The sequence below is a fragment of the Stigmatopora nigra genome, chromosome 17 (assembly GCF_051989575.1).
Source record: "Stigmatopora nigra isolate UIUO_SnigA chromosome 17, RoL_Snig_1.1, whole genome shotgun sequence".
NCBI classification, from domain to species: domain Eukaryota; kingdom Metazoa; phylum Chordata; class Actinopteri; order Syngnathiformes; family Syngnathidae; genus Stigmatopora; species Stigmatopora nigra.
The window spans coordinates 9,765,692-9,793,672 of record NC_135524.1 but is presented as its reverse complement, the minus strand read 5'-3'; the positions used below and the strand labels follow the sequence as shown (position 1 = coordinate 9,793,672).

The following is a 27,981-nucleotide window of genomic DNA, read 5'->3' as shown; positions in this document are numbered from 1 at the left end:
ACTATGGCTTTCTCTGGAAAGAATCAGTCTTCACTGAGTCGCCGGTTCTGGAGAATCCAGGTGGAGTACGAGAGCATCACAGCACAAGTGGATTGGAGTAAGGGAGTCAAGGTGCGTGACACAAGTGAGTGATGGGCCTGACATTTGTGGCGGGTTGTTCGGTGCAGCGTCAAAATTAGCTAAATTTTCAGATGAAGGGGGTGACTAAACCCCTTGTTCAGTTCTTCATTGGAGTCGTTAAATTTGACTATTTAAAACACAATTTCCAGCAGAACAACTCGTGATGTCTGTTAACTTACAATGATTCTGCAGGGGTCCACAAACTATTCCAGAAAGGGCCACATTGGGCTCAGGTTTTCGTTCCATCCTATAAGAGGAAACCTTTCCACTAATCTTTTATTTTAGAAGTTCATTCATTGGATTGCAGTCAGGTGCTTCTTGTTTCAGCAGAAACCTCATTGGTTAAACTGCACCCTCAGCGGCCCTCAAGGACTGATTTGCAAACCCCTAATCTAAAGGTACACCTCATAAACTGTACGAACAAACTCACTCGAGCCTTTTTTTCTTCTTAAAATCGCTCTTAATAGAAAAATAAACAACACGGGGCTTTTGAAACGTTACATGTTCAATTTTCGCAAAATTTGTTCACCGTTGATGTACCCTGTCCGTACCATGTCATATTATTTTCTCACTCACTTGAATTTCCCTCTTTTAAGATGCTTTTCAAAGAGATGAGAGCAATGTTCTATATTTGACATGAAGGTAGCAGACAGTTCTGAAGAGAGCAAAGTCCAGTGGTGCACATGAGAGGATAAAATTTGTTCCAAGCACAGGGTTCATTTAAAAAAAGAAAAATAGAAGGGCTTTTCCATTTTAAGTTGGATCTTCTTCATAAGGTGGCCCGGTGGATGAGTGTTTTGCACGTTGGCTTCACAGTGGGAGATCTGGGTTCAAATCCAGGTCATTCCACCTGTATGGACTTTGCTTTTTCTCCCGGGGCCTACGTGGGCTTTCTCTGGGCAATCCAATTTCCTCCCACATTCCAAAAACATGTATGTTAGGCTAATTGGACACCCGAAATTGCCCCTATGTATGAGTGTGAGCGTGATTGGTTGTTTGTCTCTTTGTGCCCTGGGATTGTCTGGCCACCAATTGAAGTTCTGGATGTATTATCCGGATGCGTATTGTCGGGTTTAAAACCATATACATTCAATAACTTCGGATCAGAGGAAGCACGCGGAGAGTCGGCTTGATGAGATTTTCAAAGACTTCAGCTAAAGGAGGGGTCAGAGTAGCCAGCGCTGGGAGATGTGTCCATCCCCCAGCCTGACCAGTTCGAATCCCTACCTACCCCAAACAGTTGAGCTAGTTTTATTGACAAAGGGTCATGTGACCTAGGTACAAACTTTAGGTGGGAAGAGGTGAACAGAGAAATGGGCGTGTCTTGGTATATGACACGCCCCCATGATGGAAATTTCGACTAGGCTCTGCAAAATTCTATCCTAGTGACTATACTGAATAAAAGTATAAATAATACATTTTATACTCAACACGTATATTCTTCAATCTATTATTTTACAGATGTTAACAAATCGGCTTTTTATGTTGAGGTTGTATATTTATGCTGTTCTTGACCATACCTGAGTACTGAAGAGCTGGATGTAATGCTTTTGGTTTTCTTTTTGTTTGGTTGTTTGGTATTCTGGCATAATTTTATTGGATTCATGAAATGTTTTCTTTTGTGCTCTTTTTTTGGCATACGTGCATATATTATATTATATATTATTATTAATGTATTATTATTTGTTTAGGAGGGCAATTTGTGTGTGGCAATTTTGAGGAAATGGAGGATAATAAGCATACGATCTGACCAGAGAAACCACAAGACATTTTTGTCTTTCAAAGTCTTGAGCCGCCAATGCTTTATTTAAATAAATTGACTTATGCCCCTCATTTATGGAAATTTGTTGCCAAAGACCCTTTGCCTCAGATATTGTATTGACTGCCAAAATTGAAGTCGGAATATTTGAGGGATTTCCGTATACATATGCTCTACTTACAAAATGTTCAATTTAGGAAAACATTTATGGTACCAATTAATATCGTAAGTAGAGGTACGACTATATTTGGACAAGAATACATTACAGTATTTTTGTATGCTCATAGTAACTCTAATATTTAATAAATACACTTCTTCATAATTGTTTCCACTCCTGAAAACAATTTTACATTTTTTTGTTTTTTTTTTACATCTTTTCAACATGTTGTCATGTTTCAACACCTTCCCTAATGTTGCTGTTTCAGGGTTAGGGTTGAAGCTTTACCACACGACCAAGTTTGAAGACCAGGTTCACATGCTGCCAATATTGTTCTCTTTCAGGAAGAAAAAAAAACAAAGAGAGTCAGTGGTCATTTATAAGGGAAAGCGCATGCCGGCCACATAGTTATACTACTATTGGTGAATATTATTCAAAATTACGAGGAAGATGGTGGACATTTTACACCATGCGGCGTGATAACCAGAAAATCTAACACGCCAGATTTCTTCTGACGTGGTTGTAAGGTGTCAGAGACACCAGATCGGCAGTTGGTGGATATGGCACTGTTAGAGTACAAGTCAGGCTTATTTATACGTAATATGTCAATTCCAACTGCAGGGAAACACGCCAGGGAAGAAAGCATTGTCTTTTTAAAGAGACCAGAAAAACAGGAGTGAGGTGGAGGAGTTATAGGTCAAGGTTGGACTGCATCAGAGATCATCTTTGAGGCCCTTCCAGTTTACTATGTACATGCCACATTTTCCGGAAACATTAAGTCACACTACTTTCAAAGTTTGTCTAGACCTGAACCTTATGTCCTTTTTTTTTTCTTTCACTCTAACCGCCAACAGCTTGCTATGTAGTGTTAATGTCTTCTTGAGTTTTTCTCAGTGTGCCTGAAATGATTAAAGTTAAGGATTGTGAAGTTGGACCCAAATGCATGGAAGCAGGCATACACTCAGGAATGGGGTAAATTGTTGTGTTCTTTAATCAACATAACCTCGTCCTCAAAAATAGAAGGATTGAACTGACGTGAACAAATATGAACTGAGAAGACAATCCCACAAGAGGCTGACAAAGACTAAGGGTTTATAAAGAAGGAGAGTGATCATGGCCGGAAAATAACAGGTGAAATCAATGATTAATCACAAGAAAAAGCCAAGAATACTACAAAAACTCAAACTATATTACATATATATTACATATATTACATTGAAACAACATATTTTACAGTTTTTTTTTGTTATAACATGAATTTCACTCTCTCTTCCCGTATTCTATATGGTGTACTGTATACAGGGGGCAATTTTTAAAAAAATAAAAACATTTTTTTTTTTGGAATTAAATTCAAATTAAGCATTTTTGAAGGGGAATCCCTACTTCGCGGAAATTCACTTATCGCGGGTGGTCCCGGGCCCCATTAACCGCGATAACCGAGAGAACACTGTACTCCAGTGAAACCTACCGTATTTTTTCACATATTGACCCCCTCCCAGTATAAGCCGTATCCTTTATATATTCACGATTTCTCTCGTATAAGACGCCCCCTAATTCACAATTTTACAAACTGTGTAAAATGAAAACTCTTAAGGAAAATTATCGCATGTGGTATTTCTGAGATACGTCTGCGGGGTTGCACATTCTGAAAGGTTGTTGCCTGCACGTAGACGGATTCAAAAAGGAAGTCACAACCAGAAAGTGAGTCCGAGTCTCTGATACACATTACGCATGTATCAAGGTAGATATTTTAATGATCGACTGGAATACCTTCGATCAGCCTCAACTATTGGGATGTGCTGACATGGTAAACACAATGAACACATGTAACAAGGCTACTCACGTCTGGCCAGTCAGAGCACGTTTAACTACTGGTAAAAGGTAAGATGGCAGACACAAGTAAGTGAGTCTTTTCATGTTTTATGCAAGATTTTTTTCTCGAATTTCATTAAAAGATCTCAAAATTAATTTTGTTTAGCTTTTATCTGTTTATATTTTCTCTATGTTTAAACAAATGACCGCATTGGCCGCATTGACTTGCATTATGGCCTTTCGTCTTTGTCACCCTGCATTTTTGTCAAATCGAATTTTTGCACATATAAGACGTACCCTTGATTGAGTCATCATATTTTGAGTTACAAATACAGCTTAGATGCGAGAAAATACAGTATGTTTTTTTGTGTATTCTTTGGCTGGTGCGGTTTATACTCTGGTATGTCTTATAGTATGAAAAATATGGCAGATGAAGGTAAATGATGAGTTCATTAGTAAAAGACTATCGAAGATGGAACTAGCAAGCAAGAAAGAGCGAGGAAGACTAATTAAGAGTAGATGGGTGGTTGTGATATTGGAATACATAAGGGCATGCTGTGTTCGAGAAGGAATGGACAAGTTGAATAAAATGAAGAAACAAAACACCTGACAAGTTTATACTAAATATAACAAATGTATGATAAATAAAAATGATGTGCTCATAACTCCAATTTACAGTATCATCAGGTTTGGGTGGAATTCTACGTCCAAGCTACATATTCTTGGCTATTTAATGGTTTTATAATGATATATGCATCCATTTAAAATGTTTACAATCAAGTGGTCGTTCTAATATTTTAGTTGCTAATACAGTGTTCCCTCGTTTATCGCGGTTAATGGGGACCGGGACCACCCGCGATGAGTGCATTTCCGCAAAGTAGGGATTCCCCTTCCAAAATGCTTAATTTGAATTTAACTCCAAAAATATATGTATATTTTTAATGTTTTTATTTTTTATTTTTTTACCCCCCTGTATACAGTACACCATATTGAATACGGGTAGAGAGAGTGAAATTCATGTTATAACAAAAAAAACCCTGTAAAACATGTTGTTTCAATGTAATATTTGTATTTTTTCTTTCCAAAAACAATCCGCAAAGCTCTGCATCCGCGTTAACTGAAGCGCGAAGTAGCGGGGGAACACTGCACCGAAATTCATAGCAGAGATTTTCATGTGTAAACTCTTTAGATTGTGCAAATTGCCTAAAATTTTGTTCTGTGTGTCTGTATTCCACCTGTGTCACTTGCTGATGCTGGCCATCCCACTGTCTAAAATCAGCACAGCAGCGCTATCTAAGTGTAACAAAACTGTAATTAGTAATGGCTCAGATTTTGACTGGTTTAATTTTAGCAGATGCCTAGATTATCCTAGAGATTTATAACCCAGGGAACATTCAATGAATCGCGCTTTTAGTAAATCCTGTCCTTCGGGAAAATGCAATCCTTTGAACGGCATTACTGAGAGAAAGCGGAGAAATCGCTAATATCTATCATTCTATATGACTGCTGCCAAATATAGTCAGTAGTAAGCTGGCTAAAGTGTCTCCAAATTCTGCCTGCTTATTCAGCTGCTTGTTACAAGGGCATTAACTGTCCTGTTCGCACATCACATGCTGCATCTACACAGCTTAGGTGGGCTCACACACACACACGCACACTCACACACACACACGTCCTCTTGCACCCTTCAACCTTAGCTGTGCCGTGATTTGGATTTTAAATCTGTTTTCCAGCCAGCTGTGGACCTCTGTGTCTAAAAATGATTATATTCCCTACAGATGCTCAGCTGCGTTGGAATGTAATATCTGTCTGGGCCAATGTGGGGCTGTTGTCCACTGAAGATTGTTTTTTTAACAAGGGGTCTCAGACTCACTTTGATTCGTGAGACACATTGAAGGCAATTAGATGTCATGTGGGCCAGACCACTTTATTTTTGGTCAAATAAGTTCACTTGCTGCCAGTAATTCACAGAGTCCAATCTATTTTGACCTAGTCAAAAACTATTGGACACCCGGCGCCATCAATTGCACAGAAAAATGAACATTCACAGCCCTTACTCCCATTTTAAGGCAACAAGTTAATTTTGCCTCACTTGGTTGGAATTTTGTGGTAATCATGGGTCACTTAGCTGCTTATTTTAGATCGTGAGCTATTGATTTGGGGAAATTTCTGTGTTGGCTCCTCCTGATTTCGTGGCACTTTCTGTTGGTTTTGGGGTAATTCTAGAACTCAGTTTTCTGAAGTTCCAAAGCACCTGAAAGGGCGAATCAGCAGGAAGCTATTACTGTGTCGGTCGAGCTGTACCTGTAACACAATTTCATTGGATTTGTTACAATGACAAATAAAGACATTCTCATGGGACATTGTTATAATTCTCATATTGCGTAAATAAATGTTTTTTAGTGTGCTATTACTTATTGTGAATTCCTACTAAATATAGTTATATTACATTTGATTCAAAATAACACAAAATTTACTAAAGCCCAGGCTTGCGGACTGTCACACGCTTTCTATATTCTCATTAGGGCCAGAAGTGAATTACAGCCGGATTTAGCGTGGTTCCCAAGTCACAGTGTATATTGTAGAATAATATGAGTAGTCATTGACAATAATCTATTTATATTTGGGAGAAACAATTTCAAAAGTGAATTTAAAACAAGAACTCATGATGAGAAAAACCTTTGAACTCTAGAGTCAGGCCTGGAGGAGAGGCACGGCAAGCGCCTGGTGGGTAGGCCTATACCCATGGGTCCTGGCCAGGCACTGCCTGAAGAGACAACATGGGCTCCCCTTCACATAGGCACACCACCTGTAAGAGGCACCATGGAGGTCGGGTACATTGACAGTTGGGCGGCAGACAAAGGAGGTATCCCTGGTGGTCCGATCCCCGGCTGCAGAACCTAGCTCTTGGGATGTGGAATGTCACCTCTCTGGTTGGAAAGAGCCTGAGATAGTGTGTGAGGTTGAGAAATTCTGACTCAATGTAGACGGGCTCACCTCTACACACAGCTTAGGTTCTGTTACCACTCCTCTCGAGGGGGTTGGACACTTAAACTCTGGCATTGCTCACGGTGAGAGACACTGAGCGGGTGTGAGCATAATTAATGCCTCCTGGCTTGATGCTTGTGTGTTGGGGTTTACCCCGGTAGAAGAGAGGGTAGCTTCACTTTATCTTTGGGTGGGGGTGATGGGACCTGACTGTAGTTTGTGTGTATGCACCAAATAACAGTTCATAGTACTCATGTCACGCCTTTAGTTAAGACGTCGAGGCGAGGAAACAGGGAATAGGATCCAATCGCATGGAAGCAGGTGAGGATGAGGGAAGTGGTGCTCAAACAAAAACTTTAATAACTTAGGCAAAAGGCAAAGAAAGTAACCAAGGGACTTGGTGAGAAATAACAAAGATTAAACCTGACTTGGGAAAACACGAGGAACGAGGCATCTTGGAACATAGAACGAGACAACGTGGAAACATGGCATGGCAAATCAATGGTATATTCCGACAATGACTGAATAATCAGTGTGGTTTAAATAGGCACAACAGAAACTAATTCACAATGATGTGCAGCTGCGCGAGAGCAACGGCAAGACAGGAGCCCAAATTAGGCGTTGTATTAGACCCCGAGACATGCTCACCATACTAGGAGCCCTACGAGTTGTGATTCTAGCCAGCTTTGACCAGTCCAGGTTCAACTCTTCCAGGGTTTGGTACACTTTGCCGAAAATATCCTCCCCGTCATAGTCCCTTTCAGACTTTGGAGGGCTGCCAGTTTCTTGCACATCTCAAAGTTTACACTAACTCCACGAATAAAAATGAGCAGCTGCGCGGTGTCTGGCACGGTTGTGCTCTAATCAGTGTTAATCAAAAAAATCTAATTCTTTCGTCTTCTGCTGCAGCTGGGCATAAACAGGTACAAAAGAAGTTTAATCTAACCTTGCACTAAAATTTGTTCTAACTTTTGTGCTAAATATTTATACTTTTCTTCTCCCGGGTTGGTCTATTTGCCCCGCCTCCACCCTGACTTTCAGATGCAACCTATCCAGGGTTGTTTGCTTTTATCTTCCCTTCAAAATATTCCCAAAATGATGCACACAAATGTTTTTACAATAGGATAAAGCACGACCACTTGTTAACGAAAAGTAGTATTTACTCTGCTCCTATGCTCCTCCACCATTCTGCACTGTCAAAAAAACACTGGAAAAAAATGCAGCGCCCAGCCCAGTGCTCGTAGATACATTACACCAGGGAGATGCGACCCAGAGAAAAAAAAAAGGAAATTTACCCAGAGAAAACCAAAACAAGCCCAGTGGGAACATGCCAACGCCCCACTGTTAATGCACTAACCACTTGCACATCAGGCCATGCAAAGTTAAGAAAAGACTTACTAACTCTTGGACAATTCATACTTTAATATAAATAAATACATTATAAATCTCATCCGTCTTTTTTCAGAACCGGTTTATCCTCTCTAGGGTGGCAGGGGGGTGCTGGAGCCTATCCCAGCTAACTTCGGGCCAGAGGCGAGGAACACCCTGAATCGATGGCCAGCCGAACGCAGGGCACAAGGAGATGGACAATCAAGCACGCTCATATCCATACCTAGCGGCAATTTAGATCCCGATCTTTTTTTTTTTTTACCTTATTCCGATTGTCTGAAAATGACATGACCGCACCTAATTTCATATCTGGATAAGGGACATCTCTATTAATTGTTGTTTTAGAATGGCCTGCCACCTCTGTTGCCTCTCCAGAATTTAATATTATGTCATTTTCAATATAAAAATAAGATTCATGTTTTTCCTTTGTTAACTCTGGAGAAACAGCTGCATAATAACTAAATGGTGACTTGTCACATGGACAGTGGTTCAATTTTGTCCTAACTAATATGATGGTTGAATGACATTATCGTGAATGAAACAGGCAATTCTTCGGAAATTAAGATCTCGACATCCACTGCAATATGGCTTTTTTCTTTCTTTCCTCCTCCTTTCACTCCTCTCCTTGCCTGACTTTTCTGTCAGTCACACATGAAACAAAACACAGCGAGCTGTGAACAGAGAAAGGACACCTCACTCTCTGGACATCCCACGAGAAATCTCACTTTATCCTTCTTGTCATCTCTTACAAGCGCTTTTTTTCTCTTTCTGATGCTTGTGGTGTTATTTTGAATCAAGAAGCGATATGATGGCTGGCTAAAGGAGTATTGTAACATCGTTGCTTCACGTAAACTCAGTTGGTCAAAGATGTTTTCATGATGAAACACAACATAATTATTCCTTAGTGAGACAGTTATATCAGTGCAACCCCATAAGTATACATTTGTTACATGTGGACCAGGATTTTAAAGTTCCGTTTGAGTCGGGGCACTTTGCTGATTGATTGCTTAACCCAAAAGATGTGCTAATATTTTGGGTCAAATTTTACTGAAGTACGAAATCTGGACTATTTCAGGTACACATTTAGGTTGCTTTAACCAAAAATGCTTCGTTATCACTCATCTCATCTCATTTACTGAACCGCTTTATCTTCATTATGGTCACGGGGGGTGCTGAAGCCATTCCCAGCTGTCTCCAGGCCAGAGTTGGGGGACACCACGAATTGGTGGCCAGCTGTGTGAGAGTGTGAGTGTGACTGGTTGCTTGTGTCCTTGTACCCTGCAATTGGCTGGCAACCAACTCAGGGTCTACCCCTTCTCTGGCCTGAAGTCTGCTGGGATATTCTCCAGCACCCTTACGGCACTAGTAAGGATTAAGCAGTTTAGAAATGAGAAGGTAACTTTTCAATATATGTGACTATGAAAGTTTCTTTGTCTAAATGTCTCATGCAATTGACTGGAAACCAGGGAAATCGATTGGTAACATTGACAATTTGAAGTCACAACTAATGAACCTTAACATAAGTCGTTCTTGACAGCCTGCATTAACTGCAAGCTGTTGTTATTATGTTTTTTAGGGATTCGTCTGATAATTCTGGTCTTACTTTTTACAATTCCAAACCATTTGTACACATCAATACCTGCTTGATGCCCCTTGTGTCATCCAGGTGTTTGTGATTATCTTGTCAACCCCTCTCTGTCTATTTAAACCCTCTGTCTTTGTCAGCCCCTCATCAGATCGTCTGTGCCGTTTTGATCATGCCTGTTGACATCTGTTCCCTTATGTTCATTCCTCCTCAAGTACCTTTGGGTTTTCACCATAAGTTTGCTTTAGTTGTTAATGCTGTTGCGTTGCCATTTTGCCCCATTTTTGGGATTTAAGGATTTATATTTCGTGAACAAACTTCAGTCTGATAAAGAACACCTAAGTTTACCGCCTCCCCTACCTCTGCCTGCTTCCCTGCACATGGGTCATTCTCCCACTCCCTCACTCCGCACGGCTCAAGTTCCCATCCCGCCGCATTGCCATGTCCCAGTTGCTTCAGCTTTGGTGCTGCCAAGTGTCTGGCGGGCGCTCGTGATAGCGAAGCTTCTTCGCTAGTGCCGCTACTGAGCTGGTACACCCCTCCCGATGGCAAGGAGGAGGCCCACAGTCTTATTCCACCAGGGCATCGGGAGGCTTAGACTGAGTGCAAAACTGGCGTCTAAGTGACCAGTGTCCTTCCCAGACTAGATAGACAGCACCCCTCCAGTTTGTTTTTAGGGCAGGGTAGCCTGCGACCAGCTAGTGTGTTTCCAGGGCCGAAACCGCCTGCATCGAGCTGCCATGTTTCCAGGACAAGGCGCTGGACTATACAACCCCCCCCCCCCCCCCCCCCCAGTCCGAAAAAGTCGTTGAATCAGTAAATGGCGTTCAATCTGCAGGAAGTTAGCATTGACGGCATCAGTGTCTGTCACCCAGAGGGCTATGTGTTGACACTTGCGCATTATAATGCCTCACGGGAATCATAAAGAAAAAAACACAGATGATTGGATTGGATTAGATAACTTTTATTCATCCCGTATCCGGGAAATTATATTGTGGCAGTCGCAAGAGGGTGATTAGACAGAACAGCAAAGCAAAAGCACAAAGTACAAAGCAAATCAAAGTAAATGGAATCATCAAATCATTAAGACATAAAAGCAGCAAAAACACAAAACGAGCAAGAGTGGACAAAGCTACCGCGGCCGCTGGCTGCTACTTAAACAGCGCCATTTTGGTTGCGGTAGCTAAAACGGATACAGACTCAAAAAGACGTTGACACAGGAAGTCTTTCACCAAGTATTATACATACTTAGTACATACTAGACATATATGCGTACATATTATACATACTTAGTTAAGAAAGTAAACCAGTACTTGAAGTGATGTCATCAATTGAACTCAAAACAAAAAAATTCTGACTCTGGAGGGAGGACCACAGTTTTAGCTGCAGTCTCTGGAGGGACGAAGATGGCACGTGCTGCTGTTTCAATCGGGACGGGCTCTGGAGGGACAACAATGGCGAAAGCTGCCTCACCCAGAAGCCTTGCCTGGAGAACTCTCTGAGGGGGGTGCACTCACCTTGGAAAGGCAGGGCGCAGAAAGAAGCTCCACATGGGGAACTCTTTGGGTTGGCATCCTTGCCCTGGAAACATCTAGATGAGTTGCAGGCCACCTTGCTCTGGAATCATTCAGATGGGTCGCAGGTCACCTGGCCCTGGAAAGACGCTCGAGACGGGCGGCTGCCTGTCCTTTCTTTTTTACGCTGTCGCGGTGCTCACCTTGTTACTCGGGCAGGATCATTTCCTGCCTGATGCTCGTGAAGTGCAGCAGAGACATAGTCGTTCAGACTCCTACCCGTGCTTCAGCAAAGGTGGCTTGAACCTAGGAATAGGAGGCAGATAATCGTAATCAGAGTCCTAGTCCAAGAGATCAATTAATCTGGACCATCCTCACACTTCAAAAATGTATAGTCCAGAAAAGGGTCTGAGGGTGAGTTGGTGGGGGGAAAATGGAGGTTGAAATGGTCATTGAGGGAACTGAGGAAGGAAATACTGAGCGAGTGGGCAGATGGAGATTTGGCGTCATGTGGGAGACAGGCAGACTTTGGTGCAAATCCCAAAGCTCTTGGCATCCCGCTGGTTCCATGGTTGGTCTGATCATCCTCAGTTTTTGGGAGGCAAGTCTTCTTGGACCCATAAGCAGGAAAGCAGAGAGACATTGAGTGATGGTGCACCAAGGTAAACTTTAATGATAGAAAGAGGCAGCGAGTGGGAGAGACCAGGAGCGGAACAGCAGATGAAAGTGAAACCAAAGGGCTTGGATGGATTATTGGGGCGCTACCTGGGTGTGATTAAGTTCCTGATGTATGTAACACATGCACATTTTTCAGTTCGTAATGTGATTAATAAATGAAGTGTTTATCATGTATTGACAGATCAGGAGCATGGGGTGAAGAGGACTCTTCTCAGCTGACCTCAAGGCTGATGTGCCGTGATGGCCAGAGCATTACCTCCACTGTAAGTGCTGTTTAAAATATTTGTGTGTGTGTGTGTGTGTGCGTGTTTGGGTGTGTGAAAGCTCCAATTTCATGTGCAATGAAAATATAGACTGATCAAAAACAGTGTTTTAGTCTAGGTTGTGATCATTTCAGTACAAATGAAGAAAGAAAGTGCATTATTCAGGTCAACCAACGTACAGTTGTGGTTAAAAGTTTACATGCACTTGTGAAGAACATAATGTCATGGCTCTCTTGAGTTTCCAGTTATTTCTACAACTCAGATATTTCTCTGATAGAGTGATTGGAATAGATACTTCTTTGTCACAAAAACATCCATGAAGTTTGGTTCTTTTATTACTTTATTATGGGTTAACAGAAAAAGTAATCAAATCTGCTAGGTCAAAAGTATACATACAGCAACACGAATTAGCAATTTTGGTGACTTAGAAAGTTGCGTCAGAGCTTCATAGCATGGCCCCTTAACATTTTGTGAGTGAGTATGAGTGACTACAGCTGGTGACTTCTCTCATCGAGCTGTTTAGCCACAATGCCCAGCAATATATTTGGAGGAGAAAAGGTGAGGCCTTTAACCCCACGTACACCATGCCTACAAGCACGGTGGTGGTAGTATTATGCTGTGGGGCTGTTTGCTGACAATGAAACTGGTGCTTTACAGAGAGGAAATGGGATAATGATGAAGTAGGATTACCTTCAAATTCTTCAGGACATCCTAAAGTCATCAGCCCGAAGATTGGGTCTTGTGCGTAGTTGGGTGTTCCAACAGAACAATGACCCAAACACACTTCAAAAGTGGCAGGCTAGAATTAATATTTTCGAATGGCCTTTCCAAAGTCTTGACTTAAACCCCATTGAGAACTTGTTGACAATGCTTAAGAAACAAGTCCATGTCAGAAAGCCATCAAATTTAACTGTACTGCACCAATTCTGTCAAAAGGAGTGGTCAAAGATTCAACCAGAAGCTCGCAAGAAGCTTGTAGATGGCTACCAAAAGTGCCTAGTTGAAGTGAAAATTGCCAAGGGACATGTTAACAAATATTAGCACTGCTGTATGTATGTTTTTGACCCAGCAGATTTGATCACTTTTTCTGTTAACCCATAATAAAGTTTTTAAAGAACCATACTTCATGAATGTTTTTGTGACAAAGAAGTATCTGTTCCAATCACTCTATCAGAGAAAAATCAGAGTTGTAGAAATAACTGGAAACTCAAGAGAGCCATGACATTATGTTCTTCACAAGTGTATGTAAACTTTTGACCACAACTGTATATTGAACTTCATCGTACTAGCTCACCTTTGGTCCATTTTGATTTTGTCAGTTTAAAGGACAGTGTGATAAACACAGATCATCAACATCACCAAAAAGAACAGGAGGAATTTCTGAGGTCACTGGAAAACATCCTGCTCACCATTGCACTGTCCATTATAATTATCATGACGGTGTTTGGAAACCTGCTGGTCATGGTAGCGCTCTGCAAGGATCGGCATCTCCGGTAAGATTAGGAAAAAACACAAAAACAGCAACATTGTCTTTTCTTTTTAAACCATTTGAAAACTACTTTATAAAATAAAAAGTTATTAATAAAGAAAAACAGCAGGCATGAGTCAATCACTCGTTTTCTGTACCGCTTATCTTAACAAGGGTGCGAAAGCATATCCCAGCAAACTCTGGGCAGCAGGATTGGTTAATCGCAGTGCACAACTATTCATACTCGCACTAATACCTCGGGTTTCAGCCAGCCTACCATGCATATTTTGGGATGTGGGAGGAAACCGGAGCAGCCAGAAAAAACCCATACAGGCCCTGAGAGAACTCCAAGCAAATTCAAACACATTTGTCAAGTATCAAAAATAATTTTGTAATACTAGTACAGTAATTTCTTGACATACGAGTGCCCCGACATACAAGCAATTTGAGATACGGGTAAAATTTTGAGCAAATATTTACCTTAAGATACGAGACAATTTTGGATATACGAGTAAACTTGCTTATGAGAACATCATCTCGTCACAACTCCCCCGTGTAAATGTCTGTATGAGCTCCGGACGAGGAGTTGCATTTTTTCAGTGTTTTTTTTCCCCCCCTTAGTCAGTGCAGAATGGAGCTTTTCTTGCCAATATAAGAGGAGTATACTACTTCCCGTTGGCAAGTTGTTGTGTTATCCTATTGTGAGGACATTTGTGTGCATCATTTTCGGAATATTTTGAAGCCAAGACAAAAGCAAACAACTCTCGAGAGGTTCCTTTTAAAATCGGCAGCTGAAAGTCAGGGTGGAGGCAGTGCAAATTCCTCACTTGAGTTTTTTTGTTGATGCTGTTATAAAACTTGTAAACATGATGACAATTCAATAGTAAATATAAATTTAGTAAATTCTGTCTGGTATGCGGCAGCATATTAGGCTAAAATTATTTTTCTAAATAACACATCCCTTGAGGATTTAACATGTAAAACTATTAAATAGGTCAATCCTAGCCATCTGATGGTTCAATGGTTTCTTCGCCTTACTTCGGTGCACGCAGCGTGGGATTGGTTTCCACTTGGTGACAGTGTGCATATGGGTTTAGAACGGTTATCTGTGTACTCTACAACTGAATGCGGACCAATTTTGGGTGTAGCTGGGATGGGCTTCAACCCCCCTCGACCCCGACAAGGACAGGCAGTGTTGAAAATGAATGAATGAAAAAAAGTCCAATCAGAAAAATAATTCAATTCAATATTGTATATCGTGAGTAATTATATTTGAATTTCACTCTCACACTGTGGGGGCAGGCCCATGGACGAGTGGTTAACGTATCAACCTCACAGTTCTGCGGTTGAGCATTTGATCCCAGTGTGGCGTTTGCATGTTCACCCCGGGCTTATTTGGGTTTACTCTGGGTACTTCAGTTTTCTTCCACATCTCAATAACATGCTTGGTAGGTTGAACACTCTAACTTTCCCCGAGGTATGAGTGTGGGAGCGTGAATGGTTGTCCGTCTCCTTGTGCCCTGCAATTGGCTGGCCACCAATTCAGGGTGTCATCTGCCTAGTGCTGCTAGTTTGCCAGAGTTAGGCACATAGTAACATGACTGTAATAAGGATTGTGACAAAATAAAATGAAGAACATAAGCACTGCCATTAATTTAGCATTGTTTTTGGCTCATGAATGAGACTCGTACAAATGTTACGAATTTTTAATTATTGTTGAAACAAACTGATTTAACTTTATTTTTTTAATCTGAGTAGAAATCCGCTAAAGTCCCTTCATTTTTCCTCTGCCTCAGGAAGAAAAAGACTAACTACTTCATCGTGTCGCTGGCCTTTGCTGACTTGTTAGTGGCATTGGTGGTGATGCCCTTCGCCGCTATCGAGCTGACCACCGGCGTATGGAAATATGGTGAGATTTTCTGTCTGGTACGAACGTCGTTGGATGTCCTTTTGACCACAGCATCCATCCTGCATCTGTGCTGCATCGCACTGGACAGGTCAGCGTCTTCCGCACTCTTATGTTAACTCATTGATGAAAGCCAGGCTGATATCTGGCATACGTTTCAGGTATTACGCTATCTGTTGCCAGCCCTTAGTGTACAGACACAAGATGACCCCTCTCCGAGTGGTGGCGATGCTCGGCGGCTGCTGGCTGATCCCCACCTTCATTTCTTTCCTGCCCATCATGCAGAGCTGGAATGTCATTGGCATTGAGGATATAGTAAGTCCTAGTTCTTTTCGTCGAGAATGACATGATAAAGTTACCATGTGAAACAGAACTCAATCTCAACCAAGTACATATGTAGCAGTGAGCAGTCAGCATATCCTCTTTAAAGAGGAAGATGTTCGTGCAGCAAGGCCAAAGAAAACTTAAAGTTACACAGCTTCATACTGTGTTTTTCTTACAACATTTTAAATCCCTCCTACAATGACAGTTATGCAGTGATCAGAAAACAATTTTTCCTCAGCGTAGGCTTACTGGCTGCGAGCGATGACAGGGCTTTAGTGGACATTTTGGGCCGGTCCACCTGTGTATTGCGACCAGGTTATTTCAGAGCTTAAAATAAACTGTGCCAATCCCAGAGGGCAGGGCAGAGATTGACTCATTCATTCCGCTGCATTTATTGTAATACACATTATTGCATTCTCCCTAAGTGACAGACTGCTTCCAAATCGTATACTATATACAGTGTCAGGAAAACAAAAGATTGTTATATCAAACGTATCGTATATTTTGTTAGTGTTTTTAGTCAAACTTTGCAGCCCTTTTGTTGCAATGAGTAGGAGAAAACTGCTTCTTAATTTTCCAAGTTTGCTTAAATGCAGCTATGTCAACATAAGATTGAACAACTACTGCTGTTTCACTCGGAGTGAGAAGTACAAATTAACAACAACATGCTATCGTGACAAAGGAAAATGCCAGGATTGAAGTAGCGCATTACTGGATATAAATTGCAAAGTTACATGCCATGAAGTGGTCTGACTTAATAATACATCAGAGCCAAAGCCCCACAGTACCTCACCACACACTGAGATTTATGGGTAGCAAATCTCACTTTTTGGCTTGAGTGCACCTGCAGAATGTAAAAGATGGACAAACGTTTCACCTTTACTTTCTCAGGACATTATGAACCCATGTAAGCCAACATCCATAAAGAAAAGATGATTACAAACCTGTTTTGGGTAAGATGCAGAGTTACAAAAGAGCTGGAAATAGCCAACATCCAACGTGCAATTTAGCAGGGGGGGATTTGAAATATATACCAAGTTGGAGACTTTCCATGGGAATGAATACGAACCCACCGAAACACAAGTAATCAAAGATATTAGATCCATTGGTTAGTCGTTACATTTTTTTATCGAATCAAACGTGGCCCTGATGTAAACTGAGGAAAGATTTTGAAAAGTCCCTCAATTGTGGATAATTTTGTAGCTGTTTACTATCTTCTACCTGGGGTCAGCTGTGACACTGAGCACACATAATAAAGAAAATTGCACATGGTACATTAAAATACAGAATGTTTTTCATTCATCCTAAAACAATGAATATTCATACCTTGTAAGAAAAGAAATATAATCTATACTTACTCGTTATGAAAGCCTGATGGATAATTTTTTCCCCTTCAACTCACTTGGATATGTTGCAATATCTTTAGGGAAAGCGACATTTGGCACCAAGCTTGTCCTGCACGTTATGTTCACATTTCTTCCAGATAGAAGAGAGACGGGCCTCGCCAAGTGGCTCCAACGAGACGAGCTGCATATTCCTCGTCAATCGGCCTTACGCACTCATCTGCTCTACAGTGGCCTTTTATGTACCGCTGGGCCTTATGGCTCTGGCATACCAACGCATCTACGTGACCGCCATGAGCCACGTCCGGCAGATAGAGACCTTGCAACGTGCTGGATCCACTCCAGTTGGCAGGCCAGCTGCCCCCATTGTCACAGCACGCTCATCGACATGCTCTGGCCCGGAGGACCACTACCACCTCGGAGTGGCCGAGGGAGAATTCTTCTCGGAGCCGGCTCCAGTAGTCAACAACCACATGCGCGTTGAGACGAAGGCAGCCAAGACGCTCGCCGTCATCATGGGCTGTTTCTGCCTGTGCTGGGCACCGTTCTTCATCACTAATGTGGTGGACCCCTTCATCCACTACTCTGTGCCTTGGCAGCTATGGACAACATGGTTGTGGCTCGGCTACATTAACTCTGGACTTAATCCGTTCCTGTACGCCTTCCTTAACCGGGCATTTCGGAGAGCTTTTCTAGTGATTCTCTGTTGCGGGGATGAACGATTTGTACGGCAGGGGAGTTGCTCCTATGGACATACCCGCAGAATCTGCTCACCGACATCAGTCAACGGAACATCCATGGCACTGAGGTAAAGACATTAATTTTTCTTTTTCATTTTTAGTTGGGTTTGACGCGCTGATGGTGCAGTGGTCCATTGGCATGATTTGGTTGCGGGCAGCATTGGATCGATTCCTACTCAGTGTGATTGTGAGTGCCAATGGTTGTTAGTTTCCGACTGTTGACTAGTTTAGGATGTAGCCAACCCTTTCAAACTAAATCAGCTGGAATAGGCTCCACCAAAACGAAATCCGGACATGGATAAGTGGCCCTGAAAAATGTTTGGGAGTTTGATTTGTGTGCGGATGAGTGATTAGCGCATCGGCCTCACAGTGGGGGAATCTGGATTTAAATCCAGGTCAGTCCACCTGTATGGAGTTTGCAAGTTCTCCTGTACCTGTGTGGATTTTCACCAAGTACTCCAGTTTCCTCCCACAGTCCAAAGACATACATGGTAGGCTCATTGGGCACTCTAAATTGCCCCTAGGCATGAGTGTGAGTGTGAAAGGTTGTTTGCCTCCTTGTACCCTGCGATTGGCTGGCCACCAAATTTAGGGTGTCCTCCATCTGGCCCAAAGTCAGCTGGGAGAAGCTCCAGCACCCCTTGTGACCCTAGTGAGAATAAAGCGGTTCAGAAAATGAGATGAGTTTTATCTGTGTCATTGAGTCAGGCTGACGAACATCCCTGCTTGAAATCCTGCACCTACTGCGACCCTTTGTGGAATAGTTTGGAGACCACTGATTTAGAGTTTTCAATTAACAAAACTGAGTATCATTTGACCATGGGAAGTACATTGAAGTCCTGCACCGGATACTGCAATACCTGATTGACATTTGGCCTGTGAAACTTATAGCTTCTACTAGAGTGAATGAACCTTTTTTGTGGAAAACCCCACAATGTATACCCTGATTTGAAAAAGGAAATATCCATGTAAAGTATTGTTGTGTTTTTAAAAATCATTTCATTGATATATATCGCAAAATTACAAAACTCCCGTATCAATTCATAATCCATCTGAAACTGTCTTTATATGTGTTTTGGGTGGAAATATACAATAGGTCTCTTTATATCCACTCCCATCCACTAGTCAGTAATCGTGTTTGAAATTTACCACAAACATTTATCTAATAAGTGGTAGTAATAGTCTCCCAAATCTTAGTATTGTTGCACATAAATTCTATGTTGCACAGTTGTAACTTAAATAAGTTATGTTTCTGTTTTGGCTGTGTGTTGGGGCTCTGGGTTCGATCCCAGGTTGGTCCTTGTATGTGGTGTTTGCTTGTTCTCCCCTGGTTTCTGTGGGTTTTCTATGGGTACTCTGGCTTTCTCGCACATTCCAAAATCATGTATGGTAGGCTAATTGAATACTCCTAATTGCACTTAGGTATATGTTTCAGTTTGATTTATCTAATAAGGGACACCACATATTAACAAACATATTTACATTCAAATATCTAATTGTGAGCATGAATGGTTGTCCATCTTCCTGTGCCCAGCACTTGGCTGGCCAGCAATTCAGAGTGTCCCCTGCCTCATGCCCGAAGTCATTTAGGATATGCTCCAGCACCACCATGTGACCTATGTGAGGATAAGCAGTTTAAAAAAATGAATGAATGGCCCTGTGGTGGTTGGTATACTTGGAATGCTCAAGCTAATGTTTTAACCTGCCAATTTTTAAACATGTAACTAATAACTGTTACTTATTGATTTCTATGTAACCTTTAAGATGTTTTTTTTCCGGTTTAGAATCCCGCATTTAAGCAGTTTTGGACAAAAGCTGATTTGCACTAAAGATCTGCACAGCTCTGTGCTAAAAACTGCAATCATTTTATAATGGAGGACATATGTTATTCAAACAAAAAAACATGTTTCCTTGAGTGCTGAATGAAGTTTCAGAAATAATTTGATATAAATGTACAGTGGTACCTTTTCTTACAAAATTAATTGGTTTCAAATGTGGTTTTGGAGCCAAAGTTAAAGCTACTGTCCACCATAGTTGACGCCACAACACCAGACAAAAGCAAAAGAATTATGTCCAGTTCTTTAAGGCCTCTCTCTTTCTCATCACTCACATGGTGTGGTTGTTATGAAACCCCAAGTCGTTGAGAATGGATCCAACATTAAAATCACAAGCATGAATACAAATGACCAAAAGATTTTATCAAGCACATGGAGCATGCCAAAAAACTCAAGCATGACAAAGTATAACAAAAGTAGGACAACCAAGCAAGCAAACTAAGGATAAGGCACACATGATAAAAAGGTCAAGACAAAGGTATCGCGTGATCTCTCTGGGTAAGAAGGTACAACAACCAAAAACACTATGGCGAGTAAACTAAGGATGCATTTTAGCAAAATAAATAAATAAATAAATACAACAGAAAATACAGCACAACAAAGGCTGGAGAACTCGGAAGGTATGTTGGGCACACACAGCAGTGATTTGGGCAATTGTCGGACAACAGTTGACTGTGACAGTTGTCCTTAAATACAGGACGCAGCTAATGCACCACTGGTGTGTTGCACAGCTCCACCAATTCAGCTTAATCACATGCTGAAATGTCAAGAGAGACTGCAGAAAACAGTGAGAGGGTGCTTTGATCCACTGTTAGTGGTTTCCCTCCACAAGCTAGTTGACTTCCACAGCATGCTAACCTTCTGGCATCACAAAGACACAGCTTCTTGGTAGCAAATCGAATGACTTGGGAGGAATAGGGGGATAGCCAAAGTGAAAGCAACATCAACACAGCTATTTAAAATAAAAATCGGGGGGAAAACATATACAGGAAGTGTATTGTACTGTGGTGATGTGATGCTTCTATTGGTGAATTTGCCTTTGCAAGATCTAATCATCTAATGGGTACTGGGATAAGTAGTTGCATGAGGCTATTTTGTGTGAGTGCTTCAAAATGAAGGTATGTAACTGAGGTTGAATTGTATGATCAATTTATGCAAATGTCCCACTATTAACTTTTTATATTTACTCTTTTATATTTCATTTCAATAATTATAACTTCAACAGATTTTTCCTGAATATTTCCTATGAAGAAGCTTTCATAAGTAGAGGTATCACTGTACTTCAGTGGCGGACCGTGAATTCCAACAATCCAACCCTCAAAAACTATTTTATGACTGTAAAACCTTTACTGCAGCTACAGCTGCGACGCATAAAAAAAGTATCAATAATAACCTCGTACAAGTGAAACATTATTTAGGAATATAGCTATATTTTACTCACCAAAAATTCTTTTTATCTGTACACAAAATCCATCCTTTTTTCTTTCATCCTTTTCTATCGCCATCAAAGCTAATGCTGAAAGTCGAGCCTGTCCTGTCGTATTTCTGGCATAAGTTTTTATTCGATTTATTGCTAAGAATGTTTGGTCCCGATTGTAAAAGACTTGATTGCTTCGGAGTGGTCCGACCTTCCTTAATGATGTCTAGCTTTTCTTGAAAAGTCGGTCTTGAAAATGGCTTTGACAGTAAATGTGCAAACAAATCCATTTCTTCTTCTCCTTCAGCCTTTGCAGGCTGGCAAAAACGCTATTAAATCAACACAACAATATATTGTGCAGCTCGCTCCAGATACAGTTTGGTAGCTCTGGCTAGCCAATCATAGTTGGTGAAAGCGATGACGTATCCCTACGCCTGTGAGAGGGCCTTGGCGTCGCCAAATGGAAATCTGATTGGTTAAAGTTTTATCGACGCTTGTTTAATGCAGCAGAGCCTGCAAAACTGATTGTGAAGGCCTTTCTGACCCTGGCAACAAATAATGGCTGAAATGTGATTGGTTAGATGCTAATATATGAAAACACATCTGGACGCAGCGCAACCCGGGGAAAAGCAATGAAAGGAAGCTGGCAGACAATTTGGGGTTATTTACGTATTCATGGACAAAACATAATTAACATCAGCCTGTGATTCATATACTTTTTTAGGCCAGCAGAGAAGGCCTTACAATCCCTAATGGTCCACCACTGCTGTACCTTTATGTTCATATTAATTTGTTTTTTTTCCCCAAAGGGATGTACAATAAGTGCAATAATCATCTTATAGTGTAATATTAGAATTCATCGAACCGTGACTCGTGGATTGTGATACAAATCGTATCGCTTTATATATTAGGCAATACACACCCCTGGATAGTATGTCAATAGACAAAAGAAAAAACTTCATTCTAAAGACAGGTCCGATACCATTTTTTTACTTTCTTTCAGGCTGCACACCTTGTATTCATTTTCCTTTGTTTAGTACTTTGTTTTACAGCCTGAAGACCTTCCTTTTTTTTCTTTGTCTCATAGCTCATGGGTCCTGGGTTCAAATCCAGGTCACATCCACCTGTGTGGAGTTTGCATGTTCTCCCTGGGCTTGTGTGGGTTTGTTCTGGGTACTGTAGTTTCCTCCCACATTCTAAAAACATGGATGCTGATTGGACACTCTAATTAGTCCCTAGGCTCTCCTCCGGTTGCAGTTTGTCGCCCGCCCCTGGCCTGGAGACAGCTGGGATTGGTTACCGACAGATGAGATGTAACTTCACAGTGAATTCATTCACTATTGTTTTTTCAGATTTGTGTTTTAGCAATGTATTTGAATATATCACCCTGATTAGTTAATATTTGACTTCATAATGAAGAGCATAAACACTGCTTACTTTTAACGCAGGATTTTGGTGGTTGTTAGTAGTGATGACTCACTTGACAGCTGTGTTTGTGTTCCTTCCTTCGAGTGAAGAGGATGATGGAGGACGAGACTTGCTCGCGCCTGGTTTGTTTAACTTTAACAGGAGTGCTCAGCTGACGCAAATGAGACAAAAGCAATTGAATGCATACATTCCTTAAGAAGAAATCTGCTCATATGGAACATAAATAATTGCAAATATTTGAATGAAAGAATTACTAAAGTGCAATAGGGATACTATTGGGATCCCACAGGTGTGAGTGTGCAGGGTTTGTCTCCTTGTGCCCTGTGGTCGGCTGGCCACCAATTCAGGGTGTCCCCCGTCTCTGGCCCAGAGTCAGCTGGGATAGGCTGCAGCATCCCCCGTGACCCTAATAAATATTCAGATATTAATACATTACAGTCTTTTGATATGGTCATAGCTGTAATATTTAATAAATATGCAATTTTTGGTAACTGTACTTGTATTTCTGTATACGTGCGAAAACTTAGTGTGGTAGTGAGTGATCATACTTCGCGTTTTTTCGTTTAGCGCGGCTGTCTGGTCTCCATTAACCGCAATATTCAAGGGATTACTGTATCGCATCTGACTGTTGTGATATCGGTGATGTACGCCACGGTAGATAAAGAAAATAGTGATGGAATTACAACTTTTACTGGGAAGCAAACATTTTACTTACAGAAAACGAATCGATCACTCCAATAATTTGGGGAAAGGCAACAACTCCATAAAAGAAATGGTTTCTATAACTGGAGATTTGTTTTTTATATTCTGTTTTGCTGAGGCACGAAGGCTCAGGGGTACATTTATATGAATTTAGCAGTCCTTATCCCTGCTTGGTGAAGGGAAGTGGACCTTGTGGGGAACACTCAGAGTGATTGAGAGGGAGATGCTACTGTTTTGCGGGGGCTACCCTAGAGGGAATAAGCCCAAAGTCCACCAAAAGGCATCTTTATGTAACTATCCTCTTTTAAAGCAAACTGTTTGACAATTTAGCTTATCAAATCCTGGTTGTGTTCTGTTAGTGAATCAGCTTCAGCAGCTGCAAGATTAAGTTTAGGGTAATTCTTATGGAACAAGCCCTTATTAAGTTGGGCATTTTACAATACTAGCTTGAACCAAATGTAATTAAAAAACACAGACATTGATAGCTTGTTGCTCCATTTATAGTTATAAATTCGTAGAACAAATAGCAAAAAATGTATTATTAATTGTGGCGCACATGGAAATGATATCCCTTTTCTCTCCTAAATATATGATGCCTGTCCGTTTATTTAGCACCATCGGGATACAGTCATATATATGATTTATTCATGAGTGCTGTTCTTGTCAAATGAGCTCATATAAATGAATATTTAATAGACCTAAACTGATGTGCTAAATTATCTTTGACTCATTTGTCTGATGTTAGATGTTTTTTTTTTTCCTGTATATTTAAAATGCTCTTTATTTTAATGCTTCACTAAAGAACTTGTTGCAATATGGCCTTTGGTCTCAACCTTAGTTCTTGTTTGTCTGTAATCAAGCCCACCATTTTCATGAATTTACTTGTGAAACTAGCCAGGCATCAAGTTGTTGGACACAAAATCCGCCTAAGCTTGCTTTGCTGGAGGTCTCTACTTGTTGAGAGCAGGATAGACAGAGGTATGTTTGGACAGCAAACACAATCCCTGTTCAGAAAACACAGGCAGAAAAAGAGCTGCCTATGTTTAAGAACATGTAGGTGTATGCATTTTGTCAATATGGCGAATGATCATTTCATGTCTGATTTTGAGGAATGTAAACTTCATCTTTATTATCACAACGTCACTTTTGTAAAAATTGTTCAAATATCTATATATAAATACGTAGAAAACATGCCATGGTTGTGTCAATCAAAAAAAATTACTAAAAACAACAATGTAGTGCCCATGTTCGGTTACTGAAGACTCCAGGGCTGCTGGCATTCAGATTGGGAGCTGTGTCACAAGCTGCGAGTGACCACTGGGATCAACTAACCACAAGCTGGACACGGTGCTTAACCTCCTTAGTTGGATGGGGATATGGAAGCCATGTAGGAGAGAGGCCAGAAAAGGCACCAAATTTTATGGTATTCCGCATCACGTGACTGGAGTGGAAGGGTTATCCTTTGGCCTTGGCAAAATCTCTCGGTTCAATTCAATAGAAATTAAAATGATTTTGTACAGTACATACCTGTCAACTTGTACGTTTTATACGTATTTCATACGTTTTTTTACCATTTCAAATCATGTACGCCGTACACCGACTTTTGTACGGGGAAAAAAAATCGTCAATATTTATGAAAACCGATCTCAACAAGACCGTTTTGGCTAAAATCCAGATAGTCTCGTAGGCTACTGTCAACGACGCTACTGTCAACGACGCTACTGTCAACGACGCTACTGTCATCGATCGTTACTATTGTCACGGTATACCAACAAAAATTATCCTCAATCGTATGTATTTTTTCAGCTGTGCGTACGGCAATATCGATAAAGGATGACATGCACATGCGTAGATATACATACAGGAAATATCGTGGAAGCAAGCATGGAGGAGCCACCTAGTTATAAACCAGTTACCGCGAGTAAACATGTGTCATATGGTGTTTGTACGTTTTTGGGGGGTTTGTACGGGGAATCAATCATTTATAAGGGCAGTTATCGGCAGAGGTTGACAGGTATGACAGTAATCCCTTGAATATCACCGATAATGTAGAAAAGATATGGCCATGATAATCGAAAAACCTCGAAGTAGGATCACCCCTATTATTACTACTTACCATACTACGTTTTCGCCCCTATACAAAATTACAAGTACAATTATCAAGAAGTGTATTTATTAAATATCACAGTGATAGGCATATGAAAAGTCTGTAAAGTATTAATATCTAAATATAATCTACAAATAAAAAATCGTAAATACATAAGCACTGTACTCAGAGTGAAAATAGTTCTTTTCCATTTTATTTAAAAAAAAACAAGATCAAGTCCACTTCGCCAGATTCCAGAGGCATTGGATCATCAATGTAATCTTCAGGGGGCGCCGTAGGGGCTGCTTGCCATATTGAAGCTCTCCTGCAGATGTCTTAAATAAAGGAAGACCATGCTCTTCATCCTCATTCTCATCGTTGTTCGCTGCTCCCCGTTGTGATAATTTCTTCGACGTCCTGATCAGTTGGGGGTGGAGGGTCTCTGAGTGTCTCAATTAATGTGCTGATGTTCTATCGTCATTCCAACTTCCACGACGTGAATGCCTTATAATGTTGGTTAATTTTTTTAAAATTCATAATGATTTCCACTCGCTTAGGGTCCTAGGAAAAGGACATTGTGGCCATTTTCCAAATGTTTACTTCTTCTTTCTTTGTAAAATACACAGTAGATTAATTTATGCCGCAATGGCATACTATGCCTTTAGCATAACAAGTCACTTTTTCGGTGGTCACTGTCATCATGTCTTGTTTTTTCTTGTGCTCATTGGCACTTTGGAGGCATTTTTAAGGACTACCATATTCACTCGCATATAAGCCGACCATGTGTATAAGCCGCAGCCTGAAATTTGCAATGAAATTTTTGAATTTTACTATTTCTCGCCTATAAGCCTCCCCCTGATACCCAATTTGCACCTCCTATTGATGGTTTTAATAGGAAGTAAAAAATGTGTTACTTTTAAGGGAAAATCTTAAGAAAAATTCTCACAAGTGGTATTTCTGATATACTGTATGAATCAAAAGCACATTATTAGGGTCAATATCATAAGGAAGTTAAAGCTTATCTTTGTAAATGCAAAATATCAAATTATCCAATTTGAAAAAATAAATGAGTCTATCTTGATGAGAAGTGAAGTTTTCTGATTACAGAAATTACAATTGTCTTACCAGAAATTTAAGGTGTTGTCACAGCCATTTTGTCACAGCGCCGTCAAATTGCAGTTTTTTTGCTAGTTGTGTTTTTATGCGCATATAAGCCGTACCTTCGATTCAGTCATCATTCTTTTGTCAAAAGCGGCTAATATGTGGGTAAATAAGATTTTCAAAATATAAACAGAACTGGAATAGGCCTGGCGTAGTATTAATCCACAGGTAATGTGCGCAATTCGATATACAATCTGAAGAAACCAGGAAATGGCACGACGTTGTCCTTCTCTTTTATTTTATTCAGCGCCACATTTTTCTTCTACAATGAAAAATAGCTTCTTCTTCCGCGCTGAGTGCCACTCAATTCAGCACCGCAGAAGAAGCGGAGCCCTGACTTCCGCCAATTTTCATGCCCGGTCTTCCGTTTGCAAAGGTTAGGTTTAGCGTGAATTTTGACATTTTTATGAACTCTTTTTTATACTTCATATAAAAAAATGTGATTTATTGACGCTGTGAATGTTGAAGCTGCACAGTGGTGAAGGATCACAGTAAATGTTTTGAACGCCCGGGTGATGACTCAGTGGTCTTAATGCACCACTGCACTAGTGGTGGCCCAGGTCCAAACCGTGTGTGGGTTGTGTCAGGAGAACGTACGTAAAACCTATGCCAAATCTATTATGTGGACCGACCTTAGATCGCAGATAAATTAATGTAATTTCTTCAAAAAGTCAGCAGTTTTGTATTTTTATTACATCAGAAATGTATGATTTCTCCTAAACGCATGTTTTTCTAAAAAAGAACACTTGACTTTGGTTGTTCACTTCTCATTGTCACTGTTGACAAGAAATTCTCCATTTATTCATATAGACTTTCAACATCGACCGAGTAAAAATTGGAAAAGAAAAAAGAATAAGAAATTGTTTGTGCTTCTTCTTTAGATTGTCCTTCCTGCCAAATCGAAGCTACTGTGACAACAGAAGAACCATCCTTGCCAACGAGCAAGAGTCCCAGGATTCACTCTGACCACTATAAGGAAGATTCCTCCAGTTGGAGGCCTGCCATGATGCCAAATATCCACTCTGGCGCCAACTGCGGCCAAATGATCTAACTATACCGCACTCGTCGGTAATGTAATCGTATTAAGATATATTTCAAGAGCTCATGTAAGCTTGTGAACATTTGCCAACTAAGCATTAAAGATTCTTCATTGTTTTTATATTGTTTTTTGGTGTATACAAATTAATTAAAGTTCAGCGTTTGCGTGATACAACATTTATCTATTATCTTCATCTTCCTCTGCTTATCCGAGGTCGGGTTACGGGGTCAGCAGCTTCAGCGGGGGAGCCCAGACTTCTTTCTCCCC

The 27,981-nt window shown here is 40.8% G+C and overlaps 1 protein-coding gene across 1 annotated transcript; it reads left to right on the top strand.

Annotated features, from left to right (window-relative positions):
* Window positions 1–6: 6 nt before the first annotated feature.
* On the top strand, window positions 7–27,888 carry LOC144210489 (5-hydroxytryptamine receptor 4). Its single transcript, XM_077737190.1, has 7 exons — window positions 7–124; window positions 12,184–12,265; window positions 13,585–13,758; window positions 15,530–15,730; window positions 15,801–15,954; window positions 17,447–18,114; window positions 27,557–27,888. The coding sequence occupies exons 2-7, from the start codon at window positions 12,243–12,245 to the stop codon at window positions 27,639–27,641; spliced, it is 1,305 nt and encodes a 434-aa protein (XP_077593316.1). The 5' UTR covers window positions 7–124; window positions 12,184–12,242; the 3' UTR covers window positions 27,642–27,888.
* Window positions 27,889–27,981: the final 93 nt, after the last annotated feature.